At 40.5% G+C, this 15,088-nt stretch overlaps 1 protein-coding gene across 4 annotated transcripts in view; it reads right to left on the bottom strand.

Moving 5' to 3' along the window:
- Cpq (carboxypeptidase Q) overlaps window positions 1–15,088 on the bottom strand; it is a 429,801-nt gene that overhangs the window by 306,535 nt on the left and 108,178 nt on the right. For all 4 annotated transcript variants that reach the window (XM_052747578.1, XM_052747579.1, XM_052747576.1 and 1 more), the window contains exon 3: window positions 13,530–13,737. In XM_052747578.1, the coding sequence (XP_052603538.1) occupies window positions 13,530–13,737 (208 nt within the window). The remainder of the gene's footprint in view (window positions 1–13,529; window positions 13,738–15,088) is intronic.

Raw genomic sequence — 15,088 nt, 5'->3', positions numbered from 1 at the left:
AATCATAACCACAGTCAAGAATAGAGAGAAAAGAGTACAAACTAGCTCGCTTGCTTGCTTTCTTGTGCTCATCTTGACTTCTTTACTTTTATTTGGTTCAGGACTCCTTGCCCAGGGAATGGTACCACACACAGTGGGATGTGTCTTTCAACATCAATTAAATTAAAACAATCTCCACATAAATGCCCGCAGACCAACCCACTGTGGACCTCTCTCACTGAGACTCTCCCCAAGTGATTCTAGTCTGTGGAGAATTGACAACTAAAGCTGGCCACAACAGTCTCACACACTGACAAAAGTCCAAGAAAGTATGCCCAGAAGCCCAAGAAAGGAAAAAGAATAAAAAGTCAAAAAAGCATGCCTACTAACAAACAGTGAAACAGAAATAATAGCTGAATTTGGAAGATATTTACAATTAACAAGGATGATTAATGATTCAGACAAGGATCATCAATGGGTGCTAAAACTTTAGGATTGAAGTCTCGAATCATCTTGCCATATTATGATGACTTCCCACCTCAAGACAGCCTTCTTTAAAATGAAGAAAGTCAGAGGTAATGCCTCTGACAAGCATCAAACATAGATTGCCGATATAAAATGATATTATTTGCCTCCATGTGCTAGAATACAACGATCACAATACTGTTCTCAACAAATGCAAATGGAAACTCTCTGACAAATCAGTGGTCCTGGATTCTTGTTGGGGAAAAAAATGTTGATGTAGTGTAATAGGGATGGTCGAGCTGGAACAGCGATGGAGTGGGAAAGCAATGAAAGAGATACCATTATAGAGGGAGACATCATGGGGATAGAGAGAAACTGGATGCTAAGGAAGTTTCTAGGAATCCTCCAGGATGACCCCTGCTTGTAATACTAGAAATAATGGAGAAGGTGCCTGAACTGAACTACCCCAGTGACCAGATCGGTGAATACTCTGTCATCTCAGAGCTTTTCTCTAGTGACTGATGGAAGCAGATGCAGAGATCCACAGCCATACACCAGGCAGAGCTCCAGGAGTCCAGTCAAAGAGAGAGAAAAGGGATTCTATGAGCAAGTGCACCAAGATCATGATGGGGAAACATACGGAGACAACCAAACCAAACTAGTGGGAACTCATGAAAGTTGGATCAATGGCTGTGGAGCCTGCATGGGACTGGGCTAGGCCCTTTGCATGACAAGACAGCTATGTAGCCTGATCTGCTTGGGGTGAAGGAATGGTGGTAGGATCAGGATCCATCCCTGGTGCATGAGCAGGCTGTTTGGAGCCCACTATCTATGACAGGACACCTTGTGCAGCTTTGAGGCAGGGGGAGGGGCTTGGACTTGCCTCTACTGGATGTGCCTCCCCATAGGAGGCCTTGCCTTCTTGTGGGGAGGAGTAGGGGGCAGGTTGGGAAGGGGAAGCTGGGGGGTTGGGAGGAGGGAAGAGGGGGATATTTGATTGATGTGTAAAATGAATGGAAAAATTTTCTTAATAAAAAAAAGAAATTGTGTTTAAACAACAACAACAAAAGACCAGGGAGCAATTCCAAATTAGAGGTGCTAAAACATGACCTTGAGAGAGGTAAGCAAAATAGATGGCCCTGGCCAAGTCTTATCTAAGTCTCTCTCCTTTTTCTTGACAATACTTTGTTTCTTAGAACAAAAAGGATGGGAACTACATGCACACATTAGTTATCACTTGTCTTAGTTACCTTTCTTGTTGCTGTGATAAAACACTTGGACAAAAGAACCTAAGGGAGATAAAGCTCATTCTAACTCACAGTTCAGAGGTACAGTCCATCATGACAGGACAGTCAAGTACAGTCAGAATTTCTCTGGATTGTCAGCTCCCAAATAATGACATGGAGACTTTGTTCTTTTTTTTTTTTTTTTTTTCTTTTTTTCTTTTGGTTTTTCGAGACAGGGTTTCGCTGTGTAGCTTTGCGCCTTTCCTGGAACTCACTTGGTAGTCCAGGCTGGCCTCGAACTCACAGAGATCCGCCTGCCTCTGCCTCCCGAGTGCTGGGATCAAAGGCGTGCGCCACCACCGCCCGACTAGGAGACTTTGTTAATTACAAAAGCTTGGCCTTAGCTTAGGATTTTTCTCAAGTAGCACTTAAAACCTAAATTATCCTGTTTATATTAACCTATGTTTAGCCATGTGGCTTGTTACCTCTCCTCATTACTGTATGTCTGACTTCCTCTGTGTCTGGCTGGCAAATTCTCCCGCCACAAATTCTTCCCAGAGTTCCTATCTCTCCCTGGAAGTCCTGCCAATCCTTTCGTGCCTAGCTATTGGACATTCAGCTCATCATTAAACCAATCAGAAAGTGCCTTATGCAGGTGGGGAAGGACAGAGACACATCTTCACAGTGTACAGAAAGATTATCCTGACAGTCAAGGAGCAGAAACTTGGAACAGGTGATCACATCACAACCACAATCATGACGCAGAAGACTATCAATGCATGTTTCACTTTTCATCTTCTCTTCTCCATTTGTAGTACAGGATACTATCCAGAGAATGGTACTAACCACAGTTAGGAGGTCTTCCCACCTCAATTAACAGAATCAAAGTAATCCACCACAGGCATGCCTAGAGACCCGTCTTCCAGACAAGTCTACATTCTGTTAAACTGCCAGTTAACACAAACCCTCATGCCATGGTTATCCTAGGACAGAGGTCTTATGCAAAATCCAACATTATTGTAATTTTTTTCACTTGCCCAAATCCAGAGCAAGCACTTGTTCATGTCAGTACTCAAATCTCTCTGGTTCATGCTTTCCCTGGGTACCTACAGAAGCCAAAGTGGATGTGGAGGACTTTAAGGAAAGGGGGGGGAGGGGTGGCGGCAGGGAGAGGGACAGGGAGAAGAAGAGACCCTGAGCACATAGAAACATATGTAATAGCAAAGACTGGTTTGAAGTACAATTGTTTTTGTTTCTATGCTATATCAGACATTTATCAAAAGGCACTGAATAAGCAAACATCATAATCGTGAAACTTAAATTGAAAATGTGTTAATTTCTATTTACCACTAGAGATTCAGAAAAATACGTCACAGTGATGTGATTCTTAATCTGGCACTTTCAATAAGAAAGCTGGAAATAGAAAGTAAAGATTTACATATTTTTTAACTATGAACGCACAATGGAAACTAAGAGTAAATTTTTATATCAAGGTTATATAAGCAGATGAAAAATGAAAGTCTATATTTTAAATGCACACAGACTGCTAAGGCATCCAGTAATATGCAGTTGCAATACTTTACTTGAATATAGTCTGGTCTCAGATTCTAACAGTTTTATTTTTGATAAGCAGCAATTTAAAAGGTTAGTCACCTTGTCTATATTCCAAGAGTTCATGAATGTGAAATGCTGACACCTTGAATTTACATGTTAGCAAACTGGATAGGCTGCCTCTGATTCTTTATTCATCCATTCCAGTGTTATTGTGTGCCATCCATTATGCACATCCTTGGGAGTACCTCAATGAACAAACTGCCAATCTGAAGGGAAACAGATGAATAAACATAGAAGCTGTGAAGATAGGGATCTGAAAGGAAATACAATGTTACTGTTTGTCTCCCAGCCAGATAGCTACAATTATATTCCACCAACTGTGATATTACATAAGTCAAATTCTTCCTTCCCCATTCCCTGCCTCCCTTACTTATTTTGTTTTCCTCTCATTTCTATAATACATTCAATTCCTTCTTCTTTCATTCACTAACTATAGACAATCAATAGCAACTAGAACTATCTAGCAATACTATTTTTATGTGTTAAAAATTAACTGTGCAAGCCAGGTTATAGCTCAGTCAATGCTTGCATGAGGATTTGGATTCCCTTCCCATAGTAATCCAAGCACAGGAAACAGATATAGCTAGGTCCATGGTGCTCAATGGCCAGCCAGCTCAGCCTACTTGGAAAGTTAGGTAGGTGAGAGACCCTGTCTCAGAAAAAAAGGTGAACAGCTGAAGTTTGTGCTCTGGCCTCCACACACCTATACATACACGAGCATTCTTACCCCAACACACAAGCAAGCATACACACAAAATAGAACTATGTGCTGGGCGATACCATTATTCTATTTAGCTTCCACAAAACTCTATTTGTGCCATTTTTTTAGATGAAACTGAGGCACAAGGATCTTCACAAGTTGCTGAGGGTGCACATGTGGCAAGTGGCTGAACACACTCCCAGGTTCTCTGACTCAGAACCTGACTCAGGATCCACAGTGCACCGCCTGACTCCAAAATGAAATGGGTAGAATGCCTGTCAAACTACACGGAAAAGTAACCTGTGTGCAAAGATTAAAGACCATTTTGGAACTACTAACAAAAACAAGAATATACCTTTCAAAAGACACAGAGTAGGAGAAAGAAGATGCTGAAAAGGAAAAACTGTAGCATTCTATGTGGGTCTTCTCTGTTCTCCCCCATGGGAGCACAGTGGCCTCCACCTGCATAAGCAATGAGAGTTGGCATGGACTTGATTACTGCACATCTGTTATGGGTCTCAGAGTGCATTAAACAAAAACAAAGTGAGGGAGGAATAGAGCCTATAATCAAGGTCCTCCCAGTTGTATTGTCTTTAGTTGGAGTGGCTTTTCCTTGTTTTTCACCAGCAGGCACATATGCCCACCCCACTCTGCAGCAACCAGATTTCAAAACAATTTAAATCAAGCTTAGTAGCTAATTATCCTAAGGTCACACTGAAGAAGCAAACCACCAGGACATCAAAAACCTAAGACTATCCAAATGTGAATTATGCAGCATGATTTTTTTCATAAAAAAGGAGCATTTTTTTCTCTCCCTGAGAATAGCTGGCTTTCAAAGTAGAGCTCTTAAGACATTTCACCTCTGCTCAGAATGCTTTAAGCTGGCCTCCTGATTATAAAAATCTCATCAAGATGCTTTCTTAAGATGAAGAATGTTTTATAAATTGTAATGGCTTTAATCAGCTCCCTCTTTGAAGCTATTTAACTCTGTGATGTAGCCCAATTATGTCATTTATCGACTCTGTATTAATTAACATTATAGAGATTGATTTATACACTTTTTCACATCTTTCTTGCCAGATGGTATAGCATTCTCCCTCTCACTGACACTCCATAAACATCACCTGGATTCACTCAGTTCTCTCCACAGCTGAATGTTTCATCAACTCTTAGTCAAGTTAACCTGATTGCTCCTTTTCCTCTTCCTATTCCTCTTCACTCAGGCTACTGATACAGAGCACCAGTAGTTTTCAACCTTTTTAATGCTGTGACCTTTTAATCCAGTTCCTCATGTTGTGGTGACCCCCAACCATAAAATTATTTTGTTGCTACTTCATAACTATAATTTTGCTACTGCTATGAGTCATAATGTAAATATCTGATATGCAACCCCCAAAGGGGTCGCGATCATAAGTTGAGAACCACTGCAGTACACACAAAGGGCAAGTGATGCAAACATAGCACATCATCTCATCCCATCTCAGTCTCAGTGAATTCTTACCCCGTGTGGGCATACAATTATCACAGCAATGTAATGGGGAGTCCTTTGCATCCTTAGCTAATTAGAGTCTGGGCCGGGCAGGCGGATCTTTGTGAGTTCGAGGCCAACCTGGTCTACAGAACGAGATCCAGGAAAGGCACAAAACTACACAGAAAGAAACCCTGTCTCGAAAAACAAAAACAAAAAACAAAAAAACTTAGAGTCTGTCCTATTGTCTAGAGCAATGGAGAAGACAGCTAGAATATATATATATATGTACATTTGGCAATGGAAATACAACAATATTGCCTCAATAGAGTCACACCCTGAATTATATTTTACTTGAACTAATATAAAAATGACCTCACTTTCTTGAGATCACATGTGAAGAAAGAAGAAGGCAGGAGCCCCAAGGTGCACTGCGTTAGAGGGAAGCCAGCCTTGAATGTTTAAATTGCACTGGGTGATCCAAAACAGGGGCAAGAGGGAAGTGGAAATGCTGAGATGCTGTAGTGCTTTTCTTCCAAAGTGTAAAGATCAGGTTTTACAGTCATCTCAAACTCAAAATGTCTAAAGTCAAAATGGTTATGTTTCCCTCTAATGTGTAAACCACTGCATTCTCCCAGGTAGGCATCCTTAGAGCAAAGACTGTGAACTCATCTATCTATAGCCACAAGCTAGGTAAGATCAATGAGAGAACTATAAGAAAAAAAGGGTACTGACACTGGGATCCATGTGCCTCATTAGCAGAAAGGTGTTATGGTAGGTATGTCACCAGATCTGGCTTTACTTAGAATCTAAAACCCCAATTGCTATATAAAACATGATTTTTAAAAAATTCTTAACTGACCTGATTACAGACTCATAGCATTTCAACCCTTGCTTGTCAGTCTTGTCTCCTCCTTCTTCCACCTCAAATCTAACTGGCTATCAAGTTTGGATCTGAATTTTGTCATACTATCTTACTGCCCCCCTCCCCCATCATTTATGATTCCTTTCACTCTGTACTCTTAGGACACCCTAACTCTCCTTCTCCGAGAAGGCAATGCACACATGCAGGTTAACATTTCTAAAACTGCAGTTTTAAAATGTTAATGTGCATCAGAAACCTGGAGGGCCACTTGCTGAACTCCAACCCTAGGCTTTCCCATTCAGTAGATCTCAGATGGAGCCTAAAGTTCTATATTTCAGCAAAGTTGTTGTTGCTGATATTGTCAAGGAGCTGGGAAGAGGGTGCCAACATATTCGATGCTTCTCCATTTCCTCTGCATTAAACTGAATACTCTGGATTCTTCAAATCTTGTCTTTTCTGCTTGCCCCAAATTATATTTCTCTGATCCCTGAGTAGACTTGACTCCAGCTAAACTGGTCCACCTGAATATCACCCAAATACATCATGCACTCCAATTTTTTGTCTTTATCTTGCATAAAATGCCTTTATATCTTCTTGTCAATTATTACTCAAGGCTACATCTTCAGTGAAGTGGGGCCCAGACTTCTGTTATCTCCTCTAGACTCCTACAGCATTAGTTCCTCAGATTGATGGATATGATATAATGAACACAGAATTTGGACCAAGAGAATATGAGTTTGAATCCAATTCTTCACAAGCTGTGTAACTTGATAAGCCATTTAATCACTCAGGGCTTCAAAAATATAAATACTAGCTTCTACTTCTAATGAGTCCCATAAAGAATTAATTAAAACATTTTAAGCCTTTAGAGAGGCTTAGCACAATAGCACCATAGAATTCAGTTTGTGGTCATTGCTTTCCTCCATCCTTTTCCCTAAGCATGCATTTCACACTACATATAAAAATCCATTTGACTAATCATTTGAGTCTGTCTGCTGCCTAAAGAGAATATTTCTGAAGGAACAATAATGACTAGGGCTTCGAAGAGAGTGCTGTCACTAAAATGTTCATCTTGGTTACATTAAAGAAAAAAACAGGCATTAAGGAGAGAGAGAGAGAGAGAGAGAGAGAGAGAGAGAAGAAGAGAAGAGAAGAGGAAGAGAAGAGAAGAGAAGAGAAGAGAAGAGAAGAGAAGAGAAGAGAAGAGAAGAGAAGAGAAGAGAAAGAGAGTAATGGATGGAGAGGGGGTCTAATTAATCTTAATCACCATTTGTGGCTAAGAAATTTCTGGGAAGTTCTCAGTAAATATTTAATTAAAATATGGTAACTTTCAGAAGTAATCTAAGACAAATGGTTCCATAAAGCTGCTTTATTCTATAGTATAAGTTAATTGTACTTATTATTGAAATATTTCTCATTACAAAAATAAGAGATATTTCACATTCAGAAAAACTGAAAATCTCTCATAAGCTCAATGGTGAATGAAAGGTCAGATCATTACAAAAGCATCAATGAAATGAAAAGTCTCCTCTTTGAAGTAAATTTGAGCACAGAAGCTCTAAATTATGTAGCACAGAAAAATAACAAGAGCCTGGAGGTGATGCTGTCAGAACGCAATGGGTTGTCTTCTGAGGGCATCACATAGTCACGTCCTCTTCCAAAATGGCTGCTGGTGTTAGTGGTTACACTAAAGACTGTTGTTGTCAAAGGAAACTGTCCTGTGAGGACTCTTTAGCTAGGAGGGCAAACAGCAATGAATTGCCATGCATATTCTGTTCTATACCATTGCTAGCCTCTGCTGTACTCCTGAATGGAGTCTAATGCCAGCCTCTCTCACAGAGATGCAGGGAGAAGCCTCACCAGAGAGAAACTGATTCTTTCTTCTTCTTCTTCTTCTTCTTCTTCTTCTTCTTCTTCTTCTTCTTCTTCTTCTTCTTCTTGTACAAACTGTTTGGTCTATGGCTCAGGCTTATTGCTAGCTAGCTCTGACATCTTAAATTAACCCATTTCTATTAATCTGTATTTTGTCATGTGGCCGTGGCATTACTGGTCAGCTGGCATCTTATACCTTGGTCAGCTGGATGGCATCTTCCTTAACTCTGTGCTACTTCCCCTGTATCTCTCTTAGACTTCCTGCCTGACTATAACCTGTCTTGCCATAGGCCATAGCAACTTCTTTATTAACCAGTGGTAGCAACATATATTCACAGCACACAGAAAGACCATCCCACAGCACTTCCCCTTTTCTGTCTAATCAAAAAGGAAGGTTTTTATTTTAACATAGTAAAATTACATATAACAAAATAGTTATCAAGCAAAAATTACAAAAACTGCTTTTTCTAATCACCAACTGAAAACATTATTGTGCATAACTATTTTTTTAGAAATATATTTGTAACTTGGACATTTGGATAGTTTCTTTCCAATGCAAAACAGAGTGTTTCAAAACAATCAAGATATTCTAAGCTTACTATGAATAATTCATACAGTGTGGACAGTGAACACTAGGAACTGAGTCACTTGATTTGTTATCATCCCTGTCATGACTTATTATACAATCTCCAACAAGTTAATTTCTTCAATAGTCACTTCCAGAATTTTACTGTGCATCAAATGTCATGCTGGATGTTATAAATAGGTTTTATACACTCCACCCCACCTATATTTATTTGTGTGTGTAAAATCAATGTCTTTCTGGAACTCAGAGCATAGAGTATAATCAGGCAATTGGGCAAACTGAAAACTTTTTCAGCAAATTCATTTTCCTTGGACATAAAGATAAACTAGATTTCCTAGCCTCCATGTACTGGCATGCTGACCAACAGAATGTGAGTGGAGGTGATATGCTATATCTGGGCCTACATAAGAATAACCATGAAAAATCCTCCCTCTGGGCTGTCAGCTTCTTGTTAAGGTTTGTATAGAAGACTCAGGTCTAAGATGTTTAGAGCCACAAGATGGAAAGAAGTAGCTGCTAAGTGACTGAGATATAGAGCTGCTTGTTAGCAGTAGTCTATGCTATCAAAGCATGTACCAAAACTGGCTCCAGCACATTGGATATCAAGGGCGTACAGGATGATGTACCAAAAAGAGGTAGATCACCAGGACGATGGCTGAGAATCAGAGGATGTTCTCCAGAAGAAAGGCCTAAGATGAACAATGAAGGACAGAGTGTGACAGAGACAGTGAATGGAGGGAAGCAGAGAAGATGCAGTGGTAGGTAACTGGAAATACAGAAAGTTCTAGAGAGACCCTGGGAAATAGAGCAGTTCTACTTGCATCTGCTGAAATGATTGACACAAGACAGAAGCTAAGGGATTTGTTGACAACTAGAAAAGAGGACAAAGAAAAAGAAAAGTATAGCTAAGGACTATGTGATGTGCAGGACAGAAGTTTTTACTGAGAAAACACAACAGAAAGGTAAATAGAAAGAGTTTGGGTTTTGCAAACATTAAAGTGGTATCAATCTAAAACACCCAAGAGAAGAATCAACAGGTAGGTGGATACATGAGCCTTGAGCTCATGGGAGATTATTTATAGAGAATTGATGGAGAATGCTTAGGTAGAACATTCTTAGTCAGCTGCCAAAGATGGTGGGAAAGGAGAGGGAGAGAGAAGGACATAGGGAGGGAAAAGGGCAATAGAAAAGAGGGACAGAGGGAAAGGGAGGGACATGGGGGAGAGAGGGACATAGGGAGAATGACAGGGGGAATGAGAAAATGGAGGAGAGAGGGATATCAGAAGAAGAAGGGAAAGAGGAAGGAGGGACATGGGGGAAACAGGACATAGGGAGAGGGAGGGACAGAGGGAGAGGGAGGGACAGAGGGAGAGGGACGGACATAGGGAGAGGGAGGGACAGAGGGAGAGGGAGAGACAGAGGGAGAGGGAGGGACATAGGGAGAGGGAGGGACAGAGGGAGAGGGAGGGACAGAGGGAGAGGGAGGGACATAGGGAGAGGGAGGAACAGAGGGAGAGGGAGGGACAGAGGGAGAGGGAGGGACAGAGGGAGGGACAGAGGGAGAGGGAGGGACAGAGGGAGAGGGAGGGACAGAGGGAGAGGGAGGGACATAGGGAGAGGGAGGGACAGAGGGAGAGGGAGGGACAGAGGGAGAGGGAGGGACAGAGGGAGAGGGAGAGACAGAGGGAGAGGGAGGGACAGAGGGAGAGGGAGGGACAGAGGGAGAGGGAGGGACAGAGGGAGAGGGAGGGACAGAGGGAGAGGGAGGGACAGAGGGAGAGACATAGGGAGAGGGAGGGACAGAGGGAGAGGGAGGGACAGAGGGAGAGACAGAGGGAGGGACAGAGGGAGAGACATAGGGAGAGGGAGGGACAGAGGGAGAGGGAGGGACAGAGGGAGAGGGAGGGACAGAGGGAGAGGGAGGAACAGAGGGAGGGAGAAAATGGAGGAAACAGGGATACAGGAAAGAAAGGGATGGAGGAGGCAGGGCCATGGTGGGGGGAAGGGACATAGGAAAGAGGGACACTGAGGGAGAGAGGAACATAGGGAGAGGTATATTTGAAAAAAATCCTAAAACTCCAATCTATTTGAGAAATTGGAGCTATTTGTGACTTTAACAAGTTCCTTCTTAGTACTCATAAAAGACACACTAAAATATCTGTGGTGAATGAAGGATGAATAATCACAGAAATATAAATATGCCTTAAGGAAACCAGATTTTTTAAACAATCTATGAAGGAACAAAGAGATTTTGCTTCATCTTGATTTTTACTTTTCAGGATGAAAGAATTCAGTATGCATCTGCTTCTCTGAATGTTTGCTTTCCTACCTAGAAATGGAGAAAATAATGCCCCATCTGCATGGTCCTTGCGGTTGATGTCATAATAAGTAACACAACACCTGTGAAGGCACTCAAAGATATGGTGTGTCAATGCCAATATTAATCCATTACATTGCCAAAATGGAGTTATAGCATTAAGAGACCACAGAAACTATAAAAGCCCATGAAAAGCCATAATCAGTACAGATCTAGACACATGAAGAAAATGTTGCTTTTACACAGTAAAAGTTGCTGACCCCAAGCTTTAGAGGCTAACATCCTGAGGACCATGCTGGGCAGTTTTCACTTCTAGGATGTAGTCTAGGTTTCCAGATTTCTTTATTTTGCTGAGGGGAAAAAATAAAAAACAAAACAAAATAAAATAAAAACAGGCCAATGAGCCCTGGTAGATGGCTGCACATTAAGTCATTTGGGGATGTACTAGTCTTACAATTGTAGTTCTTAAATAAAGGTTCCTGGCTGTGTTCCAGTTTCATACAGCAATAGACTCATTCCATAATTTATGCCTCATGATCAGTGAAATCATGGTGAATGACCACAGCTTGCTGAGTGTGTTATTCCAAGGAGTGGCTGAGGTAGTCTGGGAAGTAAGCTAGGATTTTGGATTTCTCTCCTGGGAAGATAAACCATCCAAAAGGGTATGATCCAATCATTATTTCACCAGTCTCAGAACCATTGAAGACTTTACAAAGAGCATTATTTTTAGTTTTGTGACAATGATGTAGCAAGGACTTCGCTCACAGAACTCCTAGTGGGTGATTCTTAACCTGTTCTATCTTGCTCCCCGGGGAAGACATCTTATCCCTGTTAAGTAGAAGCAGTCTCCATCCTTCACATTGTACTATGTACAACTGCTCTGACTGCATATCCCAGCTGATGATTTTATTTTGGGGGTGAAGAGTACTAATGAAGGCCGACCAGCTGTGTATTCAGCTCCAAATAGAGTTATGAAGAATACAGTTTTCCTTTATAATACAAACAGAAAGTGCAGTTCCAGGACCTGAATAAACTTTATTTGCAATTACTTTTGCATTTTCTGACAACCCAGGCCAGGCTACATTAACATGGTGCTTCTTTTATCTGCTTTTCTAAATTATTTTATTTTATTTATATCAGTGTATGACTGCACCATACACAGATATTAAATTAGGCCAAATAGACACATGTAAGCTTTTAGAGCTTTTGTCCACTGTAATACTGAATTTCTTTCTAGGGCTAAGATTCAATGAAGCACCTTGGTCTGGGACAGTGGGTACATGGTGGCAGTTCACTTATTCAGTAGATTGAGGCAGGAGAATCATATGAGCTCAAGAGTTCAAACCCAGATTGGGCACATAACAAAACCCCAGGGGTGGGGGCAGAAACATGCTCCTTATAAATTAAAAGTAGGAGCTCAGTGATTAAGAGTACTTACTGCTCTTGTAGATGGCAAGGGTTTGGTTTCAAGTACTCACAAAGCAGATCACAACCATCCACAATTCCAGTCCCAAAATATATACATACAGGCAAACACTCATACACACAAAGTATTTCTTTTATTTATGTATGTATGTATGTATGTATGCATGTATGTATGTATGTATGTATACAGCATGTATGACTGCAGGCCAGAAGAGGGCACCAGATCTCATTACAGATGGTTGTGAGCCACCATGTGGTTGCTGGGAATTGAACTCAGGACCTCTGGAAGAGCAGTCAGTGCTCTTAACCTCTGAGCCATCTCTCCAGCCCCACAAAGTATTTCTAAAGTAACACAAAATAAATAAATATTTTGCCATTACCTCGACAGGGTTCCAGAGAATACAAGCCTTCTATTGTCCTCAAACAATACCACCAAACATTTATTTACATAGACATCTACAGATAAACAAATATTTTCCATATATTTACTTCATTTAGGCTTAAATAACATGTTGTGTACTTACAATCATTCACTTGTCTGTACAGGAAAATTACAGGGCTAGACATATAGGTAAATCAACATATAAACTGGTCACACAGTTGTCCAGAAAGGTCCTCTAGTCCCCAAGCTCCTCCTATGACACAACAGACATTCCTCATCATGTCATCCACTCTGTTTTTATTTCACTTCTGTAGCAACATGGAAAACAGCCTGGCCTCCTTTGTAGTCATTAGGAATCTTGGATGAAGCACAGACATGAACTCAGTTCTCGCTGAGAAATACATAATATGTTAATTATAGAGAGAATGTTGTAGGATCATTTTGAGTGTGGAAACTTTTCAGAGGAATTCATAAATGAGCTTAGAATCCTTAAGGGCCAAAGATATTCCAATCAAACTATTAAATGTGGAACTGGGAGGAGCCTCCACAAGCTATCAGTATTTTCATTTGCATGATTTTTTTGTTCATAGAAAACTAATTTTTGAAAATATTTCAAACAACACAACTCACCTGTAGATGGAAAAGGAAGCTACTGATCGGATGAGGGATGCCACAGCCCCCACTTTGGCAGCTTCCACAGCTCCCTGATGACGATATTGCACTGTAATCCCGTAGCTGGTGTAAGGCTGGTTATAAACAATGATCTTCCCTCTTGCCTCAGATGCCCTTCTTTGGAGTTCATCAAAAGAGGTCACTACCAGTACTTCTGCCGTGATGCCTGGAAATAAAAGTAAAACAGTTAACTTGTGCTTTCCCGTCAGCTGGGTGGAATTGGCACACAAAAGGTCACACATGTTCTATTGGCTACATCTGGCAAACTGAGTGGAGAAGATTGAAGTTTGAGAGTTAGTTACCATGGGAGCAAGACTACAGAGTTATTCATCTGCCCAAGACAGAGACAAGACATTCAAAACAATATGACATATGACTCAAGGTTTTCAACTCACTCCACCAGGCAGTCTTAAGTCACAAATGGCTTGAAAACATACCTTTCCCCCTTTCCTCTGAAACCATGTATTTCATTAGAGGACACTGTTTATTTTTAAAATTATATTTCAGAAATCTTAGTGTTAATGAAACACATATTTAGCCCTTCATAAAGGTGTTTTCAGATGTTACTAAACAACTCTCAGTGACAGAAAAGGGTTGCAGCCTGGGAAGAACACTCTTAGAAGACAATGTTTTTTTATAAATTCAACTTTTAACAAATAATGCCTTCTCCTGAGAAAAATGAAAAGTCAACCTGTTTTCTTTTCTTCTTTCAATAAAAACACTCCAAAAAGATGTGGAAACTTCCTGTGTTTCTCACTTACAATAATTCATCACCAAAAATACACTACTGTTCTTCAAATAAAAAATGCAGAACATGTATTAATGCCCTTGAATCCTTTTGTTCTGGTTAGATGTGTCCACTTCCTCATACCACTTTCCCACATCACCATATCTTCTTGATTAAAGGAAGAGGGTTTCTGTCTTCCAAGAATTCATGCAAACACATCTACACAGACATACCCATGTATATACATACCTAACACATACACATACATACTCACACACAAATATACAAACACATACTCATACACACATACTCAGATATACACACACTCACATACATACACACAGAGGACAGTTGCAGTGGCTAAATCTAACTAAAAGACATCTATTCTGGTTTTGCTTTTTGTGTATGCTAGGAATTGAATTTAAGGCAAGCACTCAAATGCTGAACCACATTCACAGTCCCTAATGTCTATTACTCTATGGCGTTAGCCATGCAATTATTGAATATATTAGCAAACTCTGAAGTAATGAGCATACATCTGTTATATTTTCTTAATATTACAAGCCTGAGAATTTTAGGATGTTGGTTTCTTTTTGGGAGGGTTTTTTTTTTCTTTGAAAATTTAAAAGATGCCTGATAATGGTAACTGTCACTTGGAAAAATCCTTTAACAATTCACTCAGGTACTAGGAAATTCTTGCTTTCAATATAGGCCCCACTGTAAGAAGTCTCTGGGCTATGACTAGTTACAAATCTATAAGCATTTATCAACCAACAACTCAGAATTTTAT

The sequence above is a fragment of the Peromyscus californicus genome, unplaced genomic scaffold (genome assembly GCF_007827085.1).
Source record: "Peromyscus californicus insignis strain IS unplaced genomic scaffold, ASM782708v3 Scaffold_20__1_contigs__length_68692818, whole genome shotgun sequence".
Taxonomy (NCBI): domain Eukaryota; kingdom Metazoa; phylum Chordata; class Mammalia; order Rodentia; family Cricetidae; genus Peromyscus; species Peromyscus californicus.
The sequence above is the reverse complement of the archived record's forward strand: the minus strand, read 5'-3'. Positions and strand labels throughout refer to the sequence as shown.